The sequence below is a fragment of the Mya arenaria genome, chromosome 1 (genome assembly GCF_026914265.1).
Source record: "Mya arenaria isolate MELC-2E11 chromosome 1, ASM2691426v1".
Classification (NCBI taxonomy): domain Eukaryota; kingdom Metazoa; phylum Mollusca; class Bivalvia; order Myida; family Myidae; genus Mya; species Mya arenaria.
The window spans coordinates 60,036,414-60,052,024 of record NC_069122.1 but is presented as its reverse complement, the minus strand read 5'-3'; the positions used below and the strand labels follow the sequence as shown (position 1 = coordinate 60,052,024).

General features: G+C 37.4%; 1 protein-coding gene across 2 annotated transcripts; it reads left to right on the top strand.

The window, feature by feature from the left end:
* Nucleotides 1–3: 3 nt before the first annotated feature.
* Nucleotides 4–11,779, top strand: LOC128232668 (tRNA-dihydrouridine(47) synthase [NAD(P)(+)]-like). Of its 2 annotated transcripts, none has more exons than XM_052946364.1 (12): nt 4–54; nt 2,221–2,313; nt 4,282–5,113; nt 5,289–5,330; nt 6,196–6,348; nt 6,789–6,905; nt 7,284–7,460; nt 7,803–7,899; nt 8,481–8,559; nt 9,540–9,728; nt 10,158–10,286; nt 11,641–11,779. In XM_052946364.1, the coding sequence occupies exons 2-12, from the start codon at nt 2,258–2,260 to the stop codon at nt 11,711–11,713; spliced, it is 1,944 nt and encodes a 647-aa protein (XP_052802324.1). In that variant the 5' UTR covers nt 4–54; nt 2,221–2,257; the 3' UTR covers nt 11,714–11,779. The 2 variants fall into 2 exon arrangements, with proteins under 2 accessions (XP_052802324.1, XP_052802333.1); XM_052946373.1 differs by having other exon boundaries at nt 24–45.
* Nucleotides 11,780–15,611: the final 3,832 nt, after the last annotated feature.

The window sequence follows — 15,611 nt, the reverse complement described above, 5'->3', positions numbered from 1 at the left end:
TTTCGCAGACACAACTGTCATCTTATTTCGTGGCTGTGTCACGACGTGAGAAAGGTTTTCATCATCTTTTCTACTTTCACTGCATGTCATACGTTTTTGTCGTTTAAAAGTATTCGCATGTATGTTTTAAATTCACATTTACCTGCCAGTGTAGAGGATAATTTGTTTTAATTTGTCAAAAATTAGCAATATCACAAAGGCACACGTCGCATTTTGGAAATTGTTTGGAATTTTGGTTAATATTCACAATAAATGTTGCGACCAAGTTCGAAGTCATTGTTCGTCATTCTACCCACAAAATTTAATTTTTCATTACTAATGCAATGTTAACATGTGTGTTTGATACTGGTAGTAATAAATTACTAGTGTCCAAATCAGTAGATGGCATGTAGTCCAAATAATTGTACGTTGACAGATTTATTTAACGATTTTTGATATGGCAAATCCTTCACATACAAATTGTTTTGTACCAAAAGTGGGTAGTTGTTCCGATCGGGATTCCGGGTTAAAGCATATTGCGTCCATAAAATATCATAAAAACAAGTAATATTACTAGATAATGTTATTTTATATTAGTTCTGTACACAATAAATGAATATCCAACGAATAAGTATGAGTTTGGTTGGGTTTTCTCCATTTCATTCTGTCATAACAACGCAAGGCTGCAGTTCACAGTTTTACAACAATCGGAGCACTTCGGTTAAGGCCGAGTTGTTACGATTGTATTTATGAGGTCTATCACGAAGCTTGTTGGGGGTGGCCGAGTTATTTTGATTGGGTCGAGTTGTTTCGCTTGGCATAATTGTCGTCTGGGTCAGTCAAGTTTCGTTTTATTGGAAAGGTAGATCATGTGTTTATTGCTTGTTTTGTGCAAAATAGCTTTGTACTTACATGGTAAAATATGAATATAAACCTTTATTATCCATTTCAAACATAAAACACTTTGAACACTAAATACAATTTCAATATTTTTCAAACCCCCACCCCCACCCCCGGTTTCTGCAAAACCCCAATTAAACGTTAGGGATTGAAAGAAACCTGTATAACACATCTATTATTTTAGACTAAGATGGCATGTAGTCTAAAATGATAGACATGTTATACTAGATTCTTCAAATCCCTAACGTCTAAACGGGTTTGTGCAAAAACAAGGGGGGGGGTTCGAAAAATATTGAAATTGTGTTTAGAGAAGTATTATACATTTGAAGTAATAAATAAAGTTTTATATTCATATTTTAACGCATAAGTGCAAAGATATTTTGCACAAAACAAGCTTTAAATGCATTAAAACGCAGGATTTACCTTTCCAACAAAACAAAACTTGACTTACACGGAAAACAATTATGCCAATCATAACAACTCGGCCATCTCCGACAAACTTCGAGATAGAACTCGTAAATACAATCATAACAACTGACAGTATGAAATGATTAAAACACATCAAACTCATAATTATTCATTTATTTATTTTTTGTGTACGAAACTGATATAAAATAACATTATCTGGTAATATTTCTTGTTTTTATGATACTTTATTGAAGCAATATGCTTAAACCCGGAATCCCTATTGGAATAACTACCCACTTTTGGTACAAAACAATTTGTACGTGAAGGATTTGCCATATCAAAAATCTTTATAAAAAATCTGTCAACGAACAATTATTTTGACTAGATGGCATGTTGTTTGAATTCGGCACAAAAAAACTTCAATGCAATCCACGTATCTACTAATCCAGATATTATTTATCCACGATAGCAGATCAATTATATATGTCCATTCATCAAATCCATCAATATGTGAATAAATTATTTCACCATATTCTCAAAATAAAAAGCACAGATATTGTTCCACAACTCTTTCAGGGTTGACATTGTGACACCTGATGGATTCAAGCAATTGTTATTTAACTCTGCTGGGTACCAATTAAATATTTCATATGCAAATAAATTACACAACCTGCTGGTACCCAGCCTGCACTGAATAAATTAGCAATACAATCCCTCAAGCCCTGCTCTGGTAAATTGCATTTATGGGCTTGTTCACATTTGATATGTTATATAGGAGAGCTAGTTGACATTTTTTTTATGACAAGCATCATTATAGTGTTAAAATCAAAAGTCTCATTTCATTTTCCAATTATTTTTGTACTCCCAAAACTGTGCCAAGTACCTTAAAAATCAACTTTCATTTTCCAATGTTCACAATTTGTTTTGTTGCAGTTTATAATAGAACAGGCATCTTCCACCAGTTGTTACAATGGCGGAAAGGCCAGTTCAACAAGATGCACCAGGAGTGGCAAAGATTAAGCCAGAGTAAATATAAAAAATTATATATATGTTATCCATGTTTTATTCAAAATGACTAATACACCAGCTTATTTTCCGTTTGTTTAAATTGATTTCAAATCTGTAATGATTCATGATTGTATTAGATTTGAAGTTTCGATGTTTTTTATGCCCCCAAAGGTGGGCATATTAAAATCGCACCATCCGTCTGTCCGTCCGTCCGTCCGACTCAATAACTCAGAACATTATGGACAGATTTTAAAATAACTTGCCACATGTGTTCGGCATACTAAGACGAAGTGTCGCGTGCAAGAACCATGTCCCTACCTCTAAGGTCAAGGTCACACTTAGGTGTTTATTCCAAATGGAATGCTGCATATAAGGACATAGAGTATAGGTTGTCATGTCTGGGCTGTAACTTTTCCTTGTATGGACAGATTTTAAAATAACTTGCCACATGTGTTTGGCATACTCGACGACATGTCGTGTGCAAGAACCGTGTCCCTACCTCTAAGGTCAAGGTCACACTTAGGTGTTTATTCCCAATGGAATGCTGCATATAAGGACATAGAGTATCGGTAACGTGTCCGGGCTGTAACTTTTTCTTGTATGGACAGATTTTAAAATAACTTGCCACATGTGTTCGGCATACCAAGACGAAGTGTCGCGTGCAAGAACTGTGTCCCTACCTCTAAGGTCAAGGTCACACTTGGGTGTTTATTCGCAATGGAATGCTGCATATAAGGACATAGAGTATAGGTTGTGGTGTCCGAGATGTAACTTTCCCTTGTATGGACAGATTTTAAAATAACTTGCCACATGTGTTCAACATACCAAGACGACCGATGTGTTGCGTGCAAGAACCGTGTCCATACCTCTAAGGTCAAGGTCACACTTAGGTGTTTATTCACAATGGAATGCTGCATATAATGACATAGAGTATAGATTGTCGTGTCCGGGCTGTAATTTTCCCTTGTATGGACAGATTTTAAAATAACTTGCTACATGTGTTCGGCATACCAAGACGATGTGTCGCGTGCAAGATCCGTGTCCCTATTTCTTAGGTCAAGGTCACACTTAGTGTTTATTCACAATGGAATGATGCATATAAGAACATAGAGTATAGGTTGTTGTGTCCGGGCTGTAACTTTCCCTTGTATGGACATATTATAAAAATAACTTGGCACATGTGTTTGAATTATCAAGACGATGTGTCGGGTGCAAGACCCGTGTCCCTTCCTCTGAGATCAAGGTCACACTTAGTGTTTATTCACAACGGAATGCTGCATATAAGGACATAGAGTATAGGTTGTCGTGTCCGGGCTGTAACTTTCCCTTGTATGGACAGAATTTAAAATAACTTGCCACATGTGTTCGACATACCAAGACAACATGTCGCGTGCAAGAACCATGTCCCTACCTCTAAGGTCAAGGTCACACTTAGGTGTTTATTCACAATGGAGTGCTGCATATAAGGATACAGAGTATAGGTTGTTATGTCCGGGCTGTAACTTTTTCTTGTATGGACAGATTTTAAAATTACTTGCCACATGTGTTCAACATACCAAGACGACGTGTCCCGTGCAAGACCCATGTCCCTACCTCGAAGGTGAAAGATACACTTTGTGTTTATTCACAATGGAATGCTGAATATAAGGACATAAGAATGTAGGTTGTCAAGTATGGGTGGTATTTTTTTATGTTCAGAGGCAATTTAAAATAACTTGCCATATGTATTTGTTTGATCTTTAACTTTTCATGTACTGACCTTGTTCATAGGTCAGTGTCACATTCGGGGGCATTCGTCACATACTGTGACAGCTCTTGTTTGTTTGTTTTTTTAGTTTAGACTAAAAATATATTTTAACAATATCTGCCTCCTACACTCGCATACAAGTACTTTTTTCCACCTTAAAAAATGTGAATTGTGGGATTAAATGCACCTTGTGTAATTTAATGCAATTTGTAAAAGTATTCAAATGTAATATTCTTCAGGTTTCTTCTTCTGGATTACAAGCCAACTTTAGACACGGAGTATGTATCTGAAGAAGTAAAACAACAGCTGGAGGGTGCTGCAAATGACATAGATGAAAATGAACCGTCGGGGCCTCCAAACAAGAAAATTAAACTGAAAGGGCGAAACAAGCAGAGGCCCAAAGGAAAAAAGATCGAAGCAAGCGATAAACTTTGTCCTGCGATAATGCAAGAGAGGGAGTGTTCATTTGGGGACAAATGTAAATTTAACCATGACAAAGCTAAGTTTATTGCTAGCAAGCGTGAAGATATTGGAAGCGAATGTTATTTATTCAAAACTTACGGTAAATGTCCATATGGAATCGCATGTAGATTTGCCAAGTCTCATATGACAGAAGATTTCAAAAATGTTGTCAATGCTGAGGTAGCAGAAAAGAATTCTCGGGAAAGTCATATCACAAATGTTTTGAAGAAGGATCTGCAGGTTTCTTTATGGAAAAGAAGGTATGATTTTTCAAAGTCCGATAAAGTGTTAGAAAAGGTTTGCCCATGGTCAAAAGACCAGAAGAGAAGGGACTTCAATAAAAATACAAACATAGCACCAAACAAAGGAGATAATGTAGAAACTGAAAATAAAGCTGAGGTAGGCAGTGTTGCAGCTGAGAGTAGTGAACGAAAGGAATCATCAAGCATATTGGCACAGTCTAACAATGGAGCCTCAGATGGTTCGGCTGTTGGGAATGGGCAGCAGCATGTTGTGGCGGAAAGACTTTCAGCCAACGTTGATGCTGCCTCGGGAATCGAATGTGAGAACACATCAGTGGCTGATCTAAATGTTCCGGAAGCAAAAAAAGTAAGTTTACTTCTTTGTTCAAGTTATGTTTGTTGTGTCTTTAAAATTGTGTTTGTAATACACTTAATGGAACATTATTAAGGTACATGATCATAGGGAGTTTTCAGAGCTCATTTCATTTAAACAGTACATTTAAAACCTAACTGGAACACAGTATTCAATTTCTTTTTTTCAGATTGACTTCTCAGACAAGCTGTACCTGGCTCCACTCACAACGGTAAGTTGAAGAGACAGCTAATGAGGCAGTTATCATTTTAATAGGTTGACTTTGCACTATACTTTGCAATAAGATGTTATATTGCAACTTTCTTAGCTTGTCATGTTTTAAGTTAGCAGCAATTGTTAATTAAGTTTCAATATATTTTTTATTATGGGGGTTGATGAAGTCCCCGCCATAGAGTTATGGCCCTTTTAATTTCTAAATAGTCAGTTATAGGTCCATACGTGTCCAGGCTATTAATAAGCACCTACTGTATTGATTTTGGTGAAACTTTATGGGAAGCTTTAGACTTGCAAGATGAGATGCACATATTATCAGCACATTCTGGTTCAATAAAAGTTCATAAGAGTTATGGGCCTTTTAATTTCTATATGGTGTAATGTAGCTGCAATGGTGTCCGAGGTATTTCTTAGCAACTACTGAAATTGAGTTTAGTCAATCTTTATGGGGAGCTTTTTTTACAATAGGAAATGCGCATATCAATATCACTTTCTGATTCAATGATGATGGTTGTGGCCCATACAATTTCTACATAGTGTGATAAAAGTCCATTTGAACCCATTGGTGGGGCAAAAACAGTAATGGTTTGGTTAGGGTTACATCCTTTTCAAAAACAGGTTCATCATACATGTATGGTAGGTAGGCTTTTTATTATTTTTTATTTATTGCTAGTATAAGGCTTTCTGTAAGAACACTATTGTCATCATTGGAGAATGGTGGTATTATGTTTTAGGCCTGGGCATGCATCGTCTCCAACAATGACCTTGTTTGTTAACATGTTGGAAACCTTCTGATCCAGCGAATGTTTCTCTTGTTCTGCATCTATATATAAGCTCTAAATGCAATATGATTGTTACAACAGGTGGGTAACTTGCCATTCCGGCGCATATGTAAGCGTTTTGGTGTAGATGTGACGTGTGGGGAGATGGCCGTGTGTACAAACCTGTTACAGGGACAACAGTCTGAGTGGGCACTTCTCAAACGACACGAGTCAGAGGACATTTTTGGAGTACAGGTAAATAAGTAATAACATTAAGAGTATAATATTATATAAAATGTCAGGAGGTTTAGAATATCTAATTATTTTTAATGCAATTAAAAGCGTAAGCTTGTTGCGCCTACTGTTAGTGAGCTTGTTGTTGCATGCTTTTAAAGGAAGATGTTCAAGTTTCAGGAATTACATTTACAGTCAGTTGTTTAAGGTTATCATTGGCTAGTTCACTCATTTAGCAATTTGATTGGTAAGTAAATATTATTGTATAAAAATTTACCAAATTATAAACTTTTTGAATAACTTTTACTAAACAGAAAACTTGACCGGTTATATACACTTGGCTGCTGGTGTATTTTTTGGCAATTTCAGTGTTCTTCCTAATACGAGACTAGATATCACCATGACAATGAAACAAACATGATTAGATCAAAATGTTACTATTTGGATGTTTTCTGCTGTAGTTATGTGGAGGTTACCCTGACTCCATGACCCGCTGTTCCCAGCTGATCTGTGAAACCATGGACGTTGACTTCATAGACATCAACTGTGGATGCCCAATAGACCTCATCTTTAACAAGGTAGGAACATGGTTCAGTGTTAACTTGTATAGGAAACATGGTGTTAAGCTGGAGCTTAGCAGTGGCATGCAGAAAAAATCTGCTGAAACCTTATCCTTTTATACTTGGTAAAAACTGTAAGGTTCATCATTCATACCACCAGAAGCTGTATTGAATTTGTCACAAAATACCTCTTTATTGATTTCTGCATTGGATTTCTTTGAAACTCAGCTTGGTTTGATCAAATTAAAGTTTTTGCACTGATGGAATAAAAAGACTCTTTGAATTGATTTGTATGTGGGTCCGAAATGTGTAGTCATTCAACAAGGCTCAAATGTGTAAAGAGAGTCCATTGAGATGATAACTTGTTAAAACATGATCATTTTTTTCTACTTGTAGGGGGAAGGCAGTGCATTGATGGGTCGAACAGGAAAGTTTGAGCAGATAGTTAACAGTATGCGGTCAGTGATGGACGTCCCATTGACGGTGAAACTGCGTACAGGGATTTACGACAACAGGAATATCGCTCACACTCTCATGCCTAGGTTGAGAGAATGGGGCGTTAGTCTTACCACTGTGAGTGTATACTTGCTATTTCCTCAATATTATGAACTAATTTTCAGCCAATTACAAATAAGTACACTTTGAGAGGAAAATTACATTATTTTTGTCATAAACTAAAATTAAAAAGTTATCACATGAACATTCTGTACAGCTGATTCTCACACTCATAGGAGTGTTCAGGGTGGGAGTGGTCTGGTGGAAACCTGTCTTCCTTATACTTAAACGGTTGTGAGTTCAAGGAATAAAGTGGTATAGAAACTAATTTCTTGAACATTGTATTAACAATTTTTAAATACACACTCATGCATCCCAAAATTGTGCTTCATTGAATCTTGACATTATTTGGTCTTTTAGCTTCATGGGCGATCCCGTCAGCAGAGATATACCAAACTGGCAGACTGGGACTACATACAGGAGTGTGCAAAAGCCGCAGCACCCATGCCTCTATTTGGTAATACCTTGTGCTTGTATATACTTACCAGTACAAGTCATTCATTTTTAATCGCATTACATTTACCACGGATGCGCTGCTTTAGCTGTTAGCTCTTGGATCCTCTTGGATGCTAAGTGGGAAATAAACTGCTATACAATCATACATTAGGATAAAATGCCACTTAAACTTTAATTCCCTGTGGCTAAAACTTTTCTGTCTTACAAATAGCATTAGTTTGATTCGGGTCTTTGCATAGAAAATCTGTAATTAATATGAATAGATAAAAACCATGTGTACTTTCCAGAGACAGGGCCTAACTTTTCCTGCTCTTTTTCTGTTGTTAATCTTACTTATTTTCTAAAATCAGGTTGTTGCTTTGATAGGTTCTGAGGGCTCTGAAGTGGGGAATCTCTTGAATAGCGCTCTGCCTTTACAACTTGCCCCTATCTTTGAGGGGAATATGTTATAAATGAGTTAGCTATTTAAAATATATGGACCAAGTACAGTACAAGCATGAAGACCTGTAAAATTGTAAGTGTATCAGCTTATGCATGTAATACCTGTTTTTTTAATCAACCTGCTTATATATTTGATTCCAGGTAATGGAGACATTATGTCCTATGAAGACGCCAATCTCCGAAGACAGCAGACTGGCGTTGCAGGCTTGATGATTGCAAGGTACAAGTACATTCTTTACATGATTGTGAAATCTGGTTGAATGAAGAAAGCTCTTGGGTGATCAGCATTTATCAAGCCCAATACTTTAATATACCCCCATTTATAAAACGGGACATATTATAATTTCAAATGCAGCATATGGGCGGCATCCATTACATTGTCAGATCAATAACTTCAGGAGCATTTGCCCAATAATCAATAACAATTCATATCAATTGAGTCACTTGAGAGTAAAATAAAAAAAATCAGCAAAGTAATGGTCATGAAAATGGATGTATACACAATGTATTGCTAGTTTTCAATTATTTGTAAACCTTTTTGCAAAAACAGTGTTATATATGCCTATTTGATGAATTTAAAAAATCACATTTCTGAGCCCGAGTCCCAATCTCAGACCCAAGATTGAGGGAATACTGTATGGGCCCAAGAAAATGCTTCTCATTTTCATGGCTCTGCAGCTGAAAAAATAGTTTCCTCATCTCGACTTTAACATAATGGAAATGTTTTAAAATTCTGAAATATTTTAACTTTTATATTTCTGCTAATTGTCTGCTGTAAAACTATCAATGATATTTTCACTTCTATAATGGAATTTTGTTCCCATATTGCTGAAATAGGTAACACTGGAATTACTTTACCTGTTAACAATGTTATGTCACAGGAATATCAATGGCTGTCAATTTATTTGTCATTTTGGGAGGGAAACAAATCCCTAGTAGCGCTTGTGAAAAAATCAAACTTGCACTGAAGGTAACACATGCCCTCTATTAAGTGTAAAAATAATCTCATAATTGTACATAACAAAAGATATCATAGTAGCTCAATAGATCTCTTTCACTATCCTTTTTTCATAAGTGAATTCATCAAGCTGTGGTGTGTACTGATATCAAATAACAATACCACTGGGATGGTTGCTCCACAAAGAAATACTTCAAGTTGAAGGTAACCAAACTGTCGAACATTGTTCATCCCATTTTCAGAGGGGCTCTGATTAAGCCATGGGTATTCACAGAGATAAAAGAGCAACGTCACTGGGACATAAGCTCCACAGAGAGATATGACATGTTGAAAGATTATGTCAACTTTGGGCTCGATCACTGGGGCTCGGACAGTCAGGGTGTGGAAAACACCCGCCGGTTCCTGCTGGAGTGGTTGTCCTTCCTGTACAGGTTAGAGACTGCACGATTGTTATTTAATGATATGGAATGCTCAAAAAGAAAGAGCAATAATTTTGATGTGATATAAGTTCATTTTGTCTCTTCACGAGGAAAATCACACCTGGCTAGTACATGATCAGATCTGAATAGTTTGCATAACCCTTTAACCTTTGCCTTTAGTCAGAAACTGGTCAAGATATCCTCACATATATTTGTACAGAAATGTGTATAAGGGCCCATTAGGTAAAACTAATCTTCATGTTTTATCAATAATAAGCTAAATGATATATGTAAGTACTGTATGTACATGTTTGTATCACTAAAAATCATTTAGCATCGTCTACTGTAGTAGTGGTACTTTTCACAAGATTTTGTCCATGCATCGATACATACACCTCACAAGTTCACAACCTATGATAGCATACAGTTTATTTCCTTCAGGTACATCCCGGTGGGTTTACTAGATCGTGTCCCACAGCAGATCAACGAGCGCCCTCCCTACTACAAGGGCCGCAATGACCTTGAAACTCTGATGGCAAGCCCCAACTGTGGTGATTGGCTTAAAATCAGGTTAAACAGTTTTCTGACTTAAAACTAAAAATTTAAGTTTGAAATTAAAGAATAAATGCAGATAATCTAATGTGACTATAGTTGTAGTAGAAATGTATGATAAATGCGTTCCCTACTAAATAAATGAATGCATGCTCAACTAGTGAGGCCACAATGAATGGTGAGATAATTGTGGGAGACAAATTGTTTATAAGTATGGCTGTCATGTTTAAAAGTGCTCTTGTTAACCTTCGACAAAGAAATGAACAAAACAGTGTTAATAATTAATGATGTTCAGGTTGTTTAATAACAGCTGGGGTTTCTGTCTGTGGTTTTGAAATTTTCTAATAGCCAGAGGCCTCTTTCAATCAAGATCCTAGTTGATCTCAGTTGTATATTGAAATAATCTTAATGTCATAGTTAGATTATTTTGCTACATATTTGTGGTAATTGAACTTAAGCCAGTATAAGAAAAATACACAAACTTGGGGAAATGTTTAAAATCTGATTGCTGCCATTTGCGACATTTATACATATATGAGATTGCTAAAGTTAGGATGAAGATTCTTTGTTGAAACAGTTCCTAGGGAAGATTGTGAAGCTTAAAAATAACTCCTGCTTGTCTTATAAGTATATACTGCCAAACTTTGCTTGCGAGTAACTAGTTACTACTTTATTGATAGCACAAAAAGATTCCCTTTTTTTTAATATATATATAATGTCGCTATTATGAAGTAACAAAAATGGAGGGCATATAGATTTGGTCCTGTCTGTGTGTTCATGCGTGCGTCCGTGCGTGCGTGCGTCCGTCTGTGATTCCATCAGTTATTATTATGCATACTTGTGACGCTCAAAACTACATTACCTAGAGTCATTAATGTTAATGGGATGATGAAGTTGTGCACCTGGGGTTTCATTTCCCGCTGCATGTAGTAAAACCAGAGTTATGGCCCTTGAATTCGCATACATTGTCATTTCTGGACCTGTGTTGATCAAACTATTTGACCTAGAGTCATGAAACTTGGGGGAATGTTGTTCAGGTGATGAAGTTGTGCACCTGCAGTGTTGTTTGTCACTGCAAATAGTAGTTCTATATAACTAATGTAACAACTTTTGATTTGACATAGTAAATGAATAGTGTTAGAAATGTTCCATTTGCAATGTATGAGATAGCCAGATTTGATGTGATTAGCACTGTAAATAGTCAAATTGGTATTTTTGAAATGAATAGAACATCACATCTGTGGTTATTCTGTACGAAAAAATATCAAGCATTTTATTTTAAATTTGAGAAACCTAATTTAATAAATTGCTAATTGAATGAGCACTCGGTTATTATCCGCTATTTGTACCCGAATGTTTTATGTTATTTCAGTGAGATGTTACTGGGCCCAGTACCAATTGGGTTTAACTTCCTGCCCAAACACAAGGCTAACGCTTACAAATGATGATGTCACTTCCTGTTTTGTGTGAAATCAAGACTGTAGAAGAAAATAAAACCAGACTTCGTTGCATTTGCATACTTTTTCGTCTATTCAATCCAATTCCTGCAAATTGTTTTAATATCGCCACCACATAATGAGGCAGGCTAGAGGTGAAGGTGTCCTCTTACACCATGAGGTTGTGGGTAAGAAACCCACTAGGGGGATATTCTCTCGAAATGGACATCAGTCCCAGGAATCTTACTCAAGTGGGAGTATATGGCTCTCGGCTCTCATCACAGGGAAGTCCTTCATGGTATCTTAAAATGGAAAATACATAATTGTAGAACATGCTTCGGTATACTCTGAAACCTGACATTCAAACATAATACATGTTTTTATCAACTGGTAGTTTCTTTCACAAGCTAAAATAATCTTAAGCAGTTTTCAACGACCCATATATGTGCATTGATAGAAAAAACAGCTATAGTAACACAGTTTTAAAGATTGGGGCCCAAAAATAATATGTATAATTGCATTAAGCCTAAATGTTTGCTTGAATTTGATTTGACATAATCATGTCTAGTTATCGAGATTATAATGCCCCCTTCAAAGAGGAGGTGGTGTAGATCAGTGGATCAAAGATTGTCCGAGCGATAACTCAACAATCCCTGGTCCTTAAACTTGACTTGAAGGTTGGGTGTGACCAGTAGATGACCCCTATTGATTTTGAGGTCATCAGCTCAAAGGTCAAGGTCACTGTGATCTTGGATGCTAAAAGCTTCTCTGATGCCTAGACTTCTGCCACAAGCTTGACTTGAAGGTTGGATGTGACCAGTAGATGAACCAAATTGATTTTGAGGTCATAGGATCAAAGGTCATGGTGACCTTGAATGAAAAAAGCTTATCAGAGTGATAACCATGCCTGCACTGAAAGTCCACTAACATGGAGGATGGGTCTGACCAGTAGATGACCCCTGTGAATTTGAGGTTATCCGGTCAAATCTGCTGGCATTTCAGTCCACGCTTATTTTATTCAGTTGTTCAAATATTCCTGACAAGATGGTGCTCAGGGAGGCATAATGTTTGACAAACATCTCATCATTAGATTATTTCCTTTGAAAGTCTTACAAGGGGTCAATGGTGAAATCAAACTAAAGCCAGATTTTTCATTTTGACAAATTTGAATTGAACAGCACGATTTAGGGGTAAAAATTAACACTGCTGACTAGTCTCACACAGGTCAGCCCTAGTCTTTGACCTGAGATGACTCATTTTCACACTGGTCAGAACTAGTCTTTGACCTGAGATGACCCATTTTCACACAGGTCAGCCCTAGTCTTTGACCTGAGATGACTCATATTCACACTGGTCAGACTTAGTCTTTGACCTGAGATGACCCATATACACACAGGTCAGACCTAGTCTTTGACCTGAGATGACCCATATTCACACTGGTCAGACCTAGTCTTTGACCTGAGATGACCCATATTCACACTGGTCAGACCTAGTCTTTGACCAGAGATGACCCATATTCACACTGGTCAGACCTAGTCTTTGACCAGAGATGACCCATATTCACACTGGTCAGACCTAGTCTTTGACCAGAGATGACCCATATTCACACTGGTCAGACCTAGTCTTTGACCTGAGATTACCCATATTCACACTGGTCAGACCTAGTCTTTGACCTGAGATTACCCATATTCACACTGGTCAGACCTAGTCTTTGACCCGAGATGACCCATATTCACACTGGTCAGACCTAGTCTTTGACCCGAGATGACTCATATTCACACTGGTGAGACCTAGTCTTTGACCCGAGATGACCCATATTCACACTGGTCAGACCTAGTCTTTGACCTGAGATGACTCATATTCACACTGGTCAGACTTAGTCTATGACCCCAGATGACCCATTTTCACACTGGTCAGACCTAGTCTTTGACCTGAGATGACCCGTTTTCACATGGGCCAGACCTAGTCTGTGACCCGAAATGACCTGTATTCACACTGGTCAGACCTTGTCTTTGACACGAGATGACTATAATTCACACTGGTCAGACCTAGTATTTGACCCGAGATGACCCATTTTTGCACGGGTCGGACCTAGTCTTTGACCCGTATTCACACTGGTCAGACCTTGTCTTTGACGGGAAATGACCATAATTCACACTGGTCAGACCTAGTTTTTGATGCGAGATGACATATATTCACACTGGTCAGACCTAGTCTTTGACCTGAGATGACCCATATCCACACTGGTCAGACATAGTCTTTGACCCGAGATGACCCTTATCCACACTGGTGAAACATAGTCTTTGACCCGTATCCACACTGGTCAGACCTAATATTTTACCCGAGATGACCCATATCCACACTGGTCAGACATAGTCTTTGACCCGTATCCACACTGGTCAGACCTAATATTTGACCTGAGATTACCCGTATCCACACTGGTCAGACCTAGTCTTTGACCCAAGATGACCCGTAACCACACTGTTCACACCTAGTCTGACCCGAGATGACCCGTATTCACACTGGTCAGACCTAGTTTTTGATGCGAGATGACCTGTATACACACTGGTCAGACCTAGTCTTTGACCCAAGATGACCCGTATCCAAACTTGTCAGACATAGTATTTGACCCGTATCCACACTGGTCAGACCTAATATTTGACCCCAGATGACCCGTATCCACACTGGTCAGACCTAGTCTTTGACCCAAGATGACCCGTAACCACACTGGTCACACCTAGTCTTTGACCCAAGATGACCCGTATCCAAACTTGTCAGACATAGTATTTGACCCGTATCCACACTGGTCAGACCTAATATTTGACCCCAGATGACCCGTATTCACACTGCTCAGACCAAGTCTTTGACCCGAGAAGACCTCTTTTCACACTGGTTCTTCATGTCATGCTTTGAAATATTCTGACAGAGATTCTTAAAGATTGGATGAACACTGATGATATTGTGAAAATAGTGAGAAACTTGAACACAAAGTTTTGTCTCAATATTAAACCAATTGACCTAGAATTTGACCAGAGATGATCCATTTTCACACTGGTCTAAATATCATGCTCATAGTCTGATCAAGATTCATGAAGATTGGATAGGATATTGTAATTGAAAAGGAATAAGAACTTGAGCACAATATTTTGTCTTAATATTTGACCAAGTGACCTCACTTTTTACCAGAGATGACTGATATTCACGATTGTTTTAAATATCATGCTAACAAATACTCTGTCCAAGTTTCATGAAGAATTGTTGTATTTTTAAAACGGAAAAAACTTCAATGCAAAATTGTTATTGACACAAAAATGCCATGCCGTTTTCGTCAATCTATTACCCGGAATATTTTAAATGAAAAATTTGACAAACAATTCTTCCAACTGAGACTATAACAAAATTTAGACAAAAAAAAGAACAAGAGTTACCACAGAGACAGCGCGCTTGTCTATTCTGCCGCTTTCAGTGTAAGGGTTGAAAAGATTTGGCGAAACATGCATGAATCAATGTAAAATAAAAAAGTATAGGCTAGTATTTAAAATAAATGCAAACTAGAGTTATCTTAATTGGTTATTTAGGTAGATTGGATGGTTGAGTAAAATTGCATAAAGCCGCAAAGCAATACATCAAGTAATTGCTGAGATAATTAATTATATGTGCTTACATGCAAACCTTAACCAGAATTTTTAAGTCAAATAATAAAGGCCCATAATTAGCATTATATTAAAAAAGTGTTATCTAACTTCAGTTATTAAGTAGGTTGGATGGTTGAGAACCATAGTATAAAGTCTCAATGCAATACATCAAGTAGTTGCTGTCCACCCGGTTAGCTCAGTCGGTAGAGCGTTGGGCTGTGAATCGGACAACCCAGGTTCGATTCCCAGGCGGACCAGGTCACTTCTGTTGT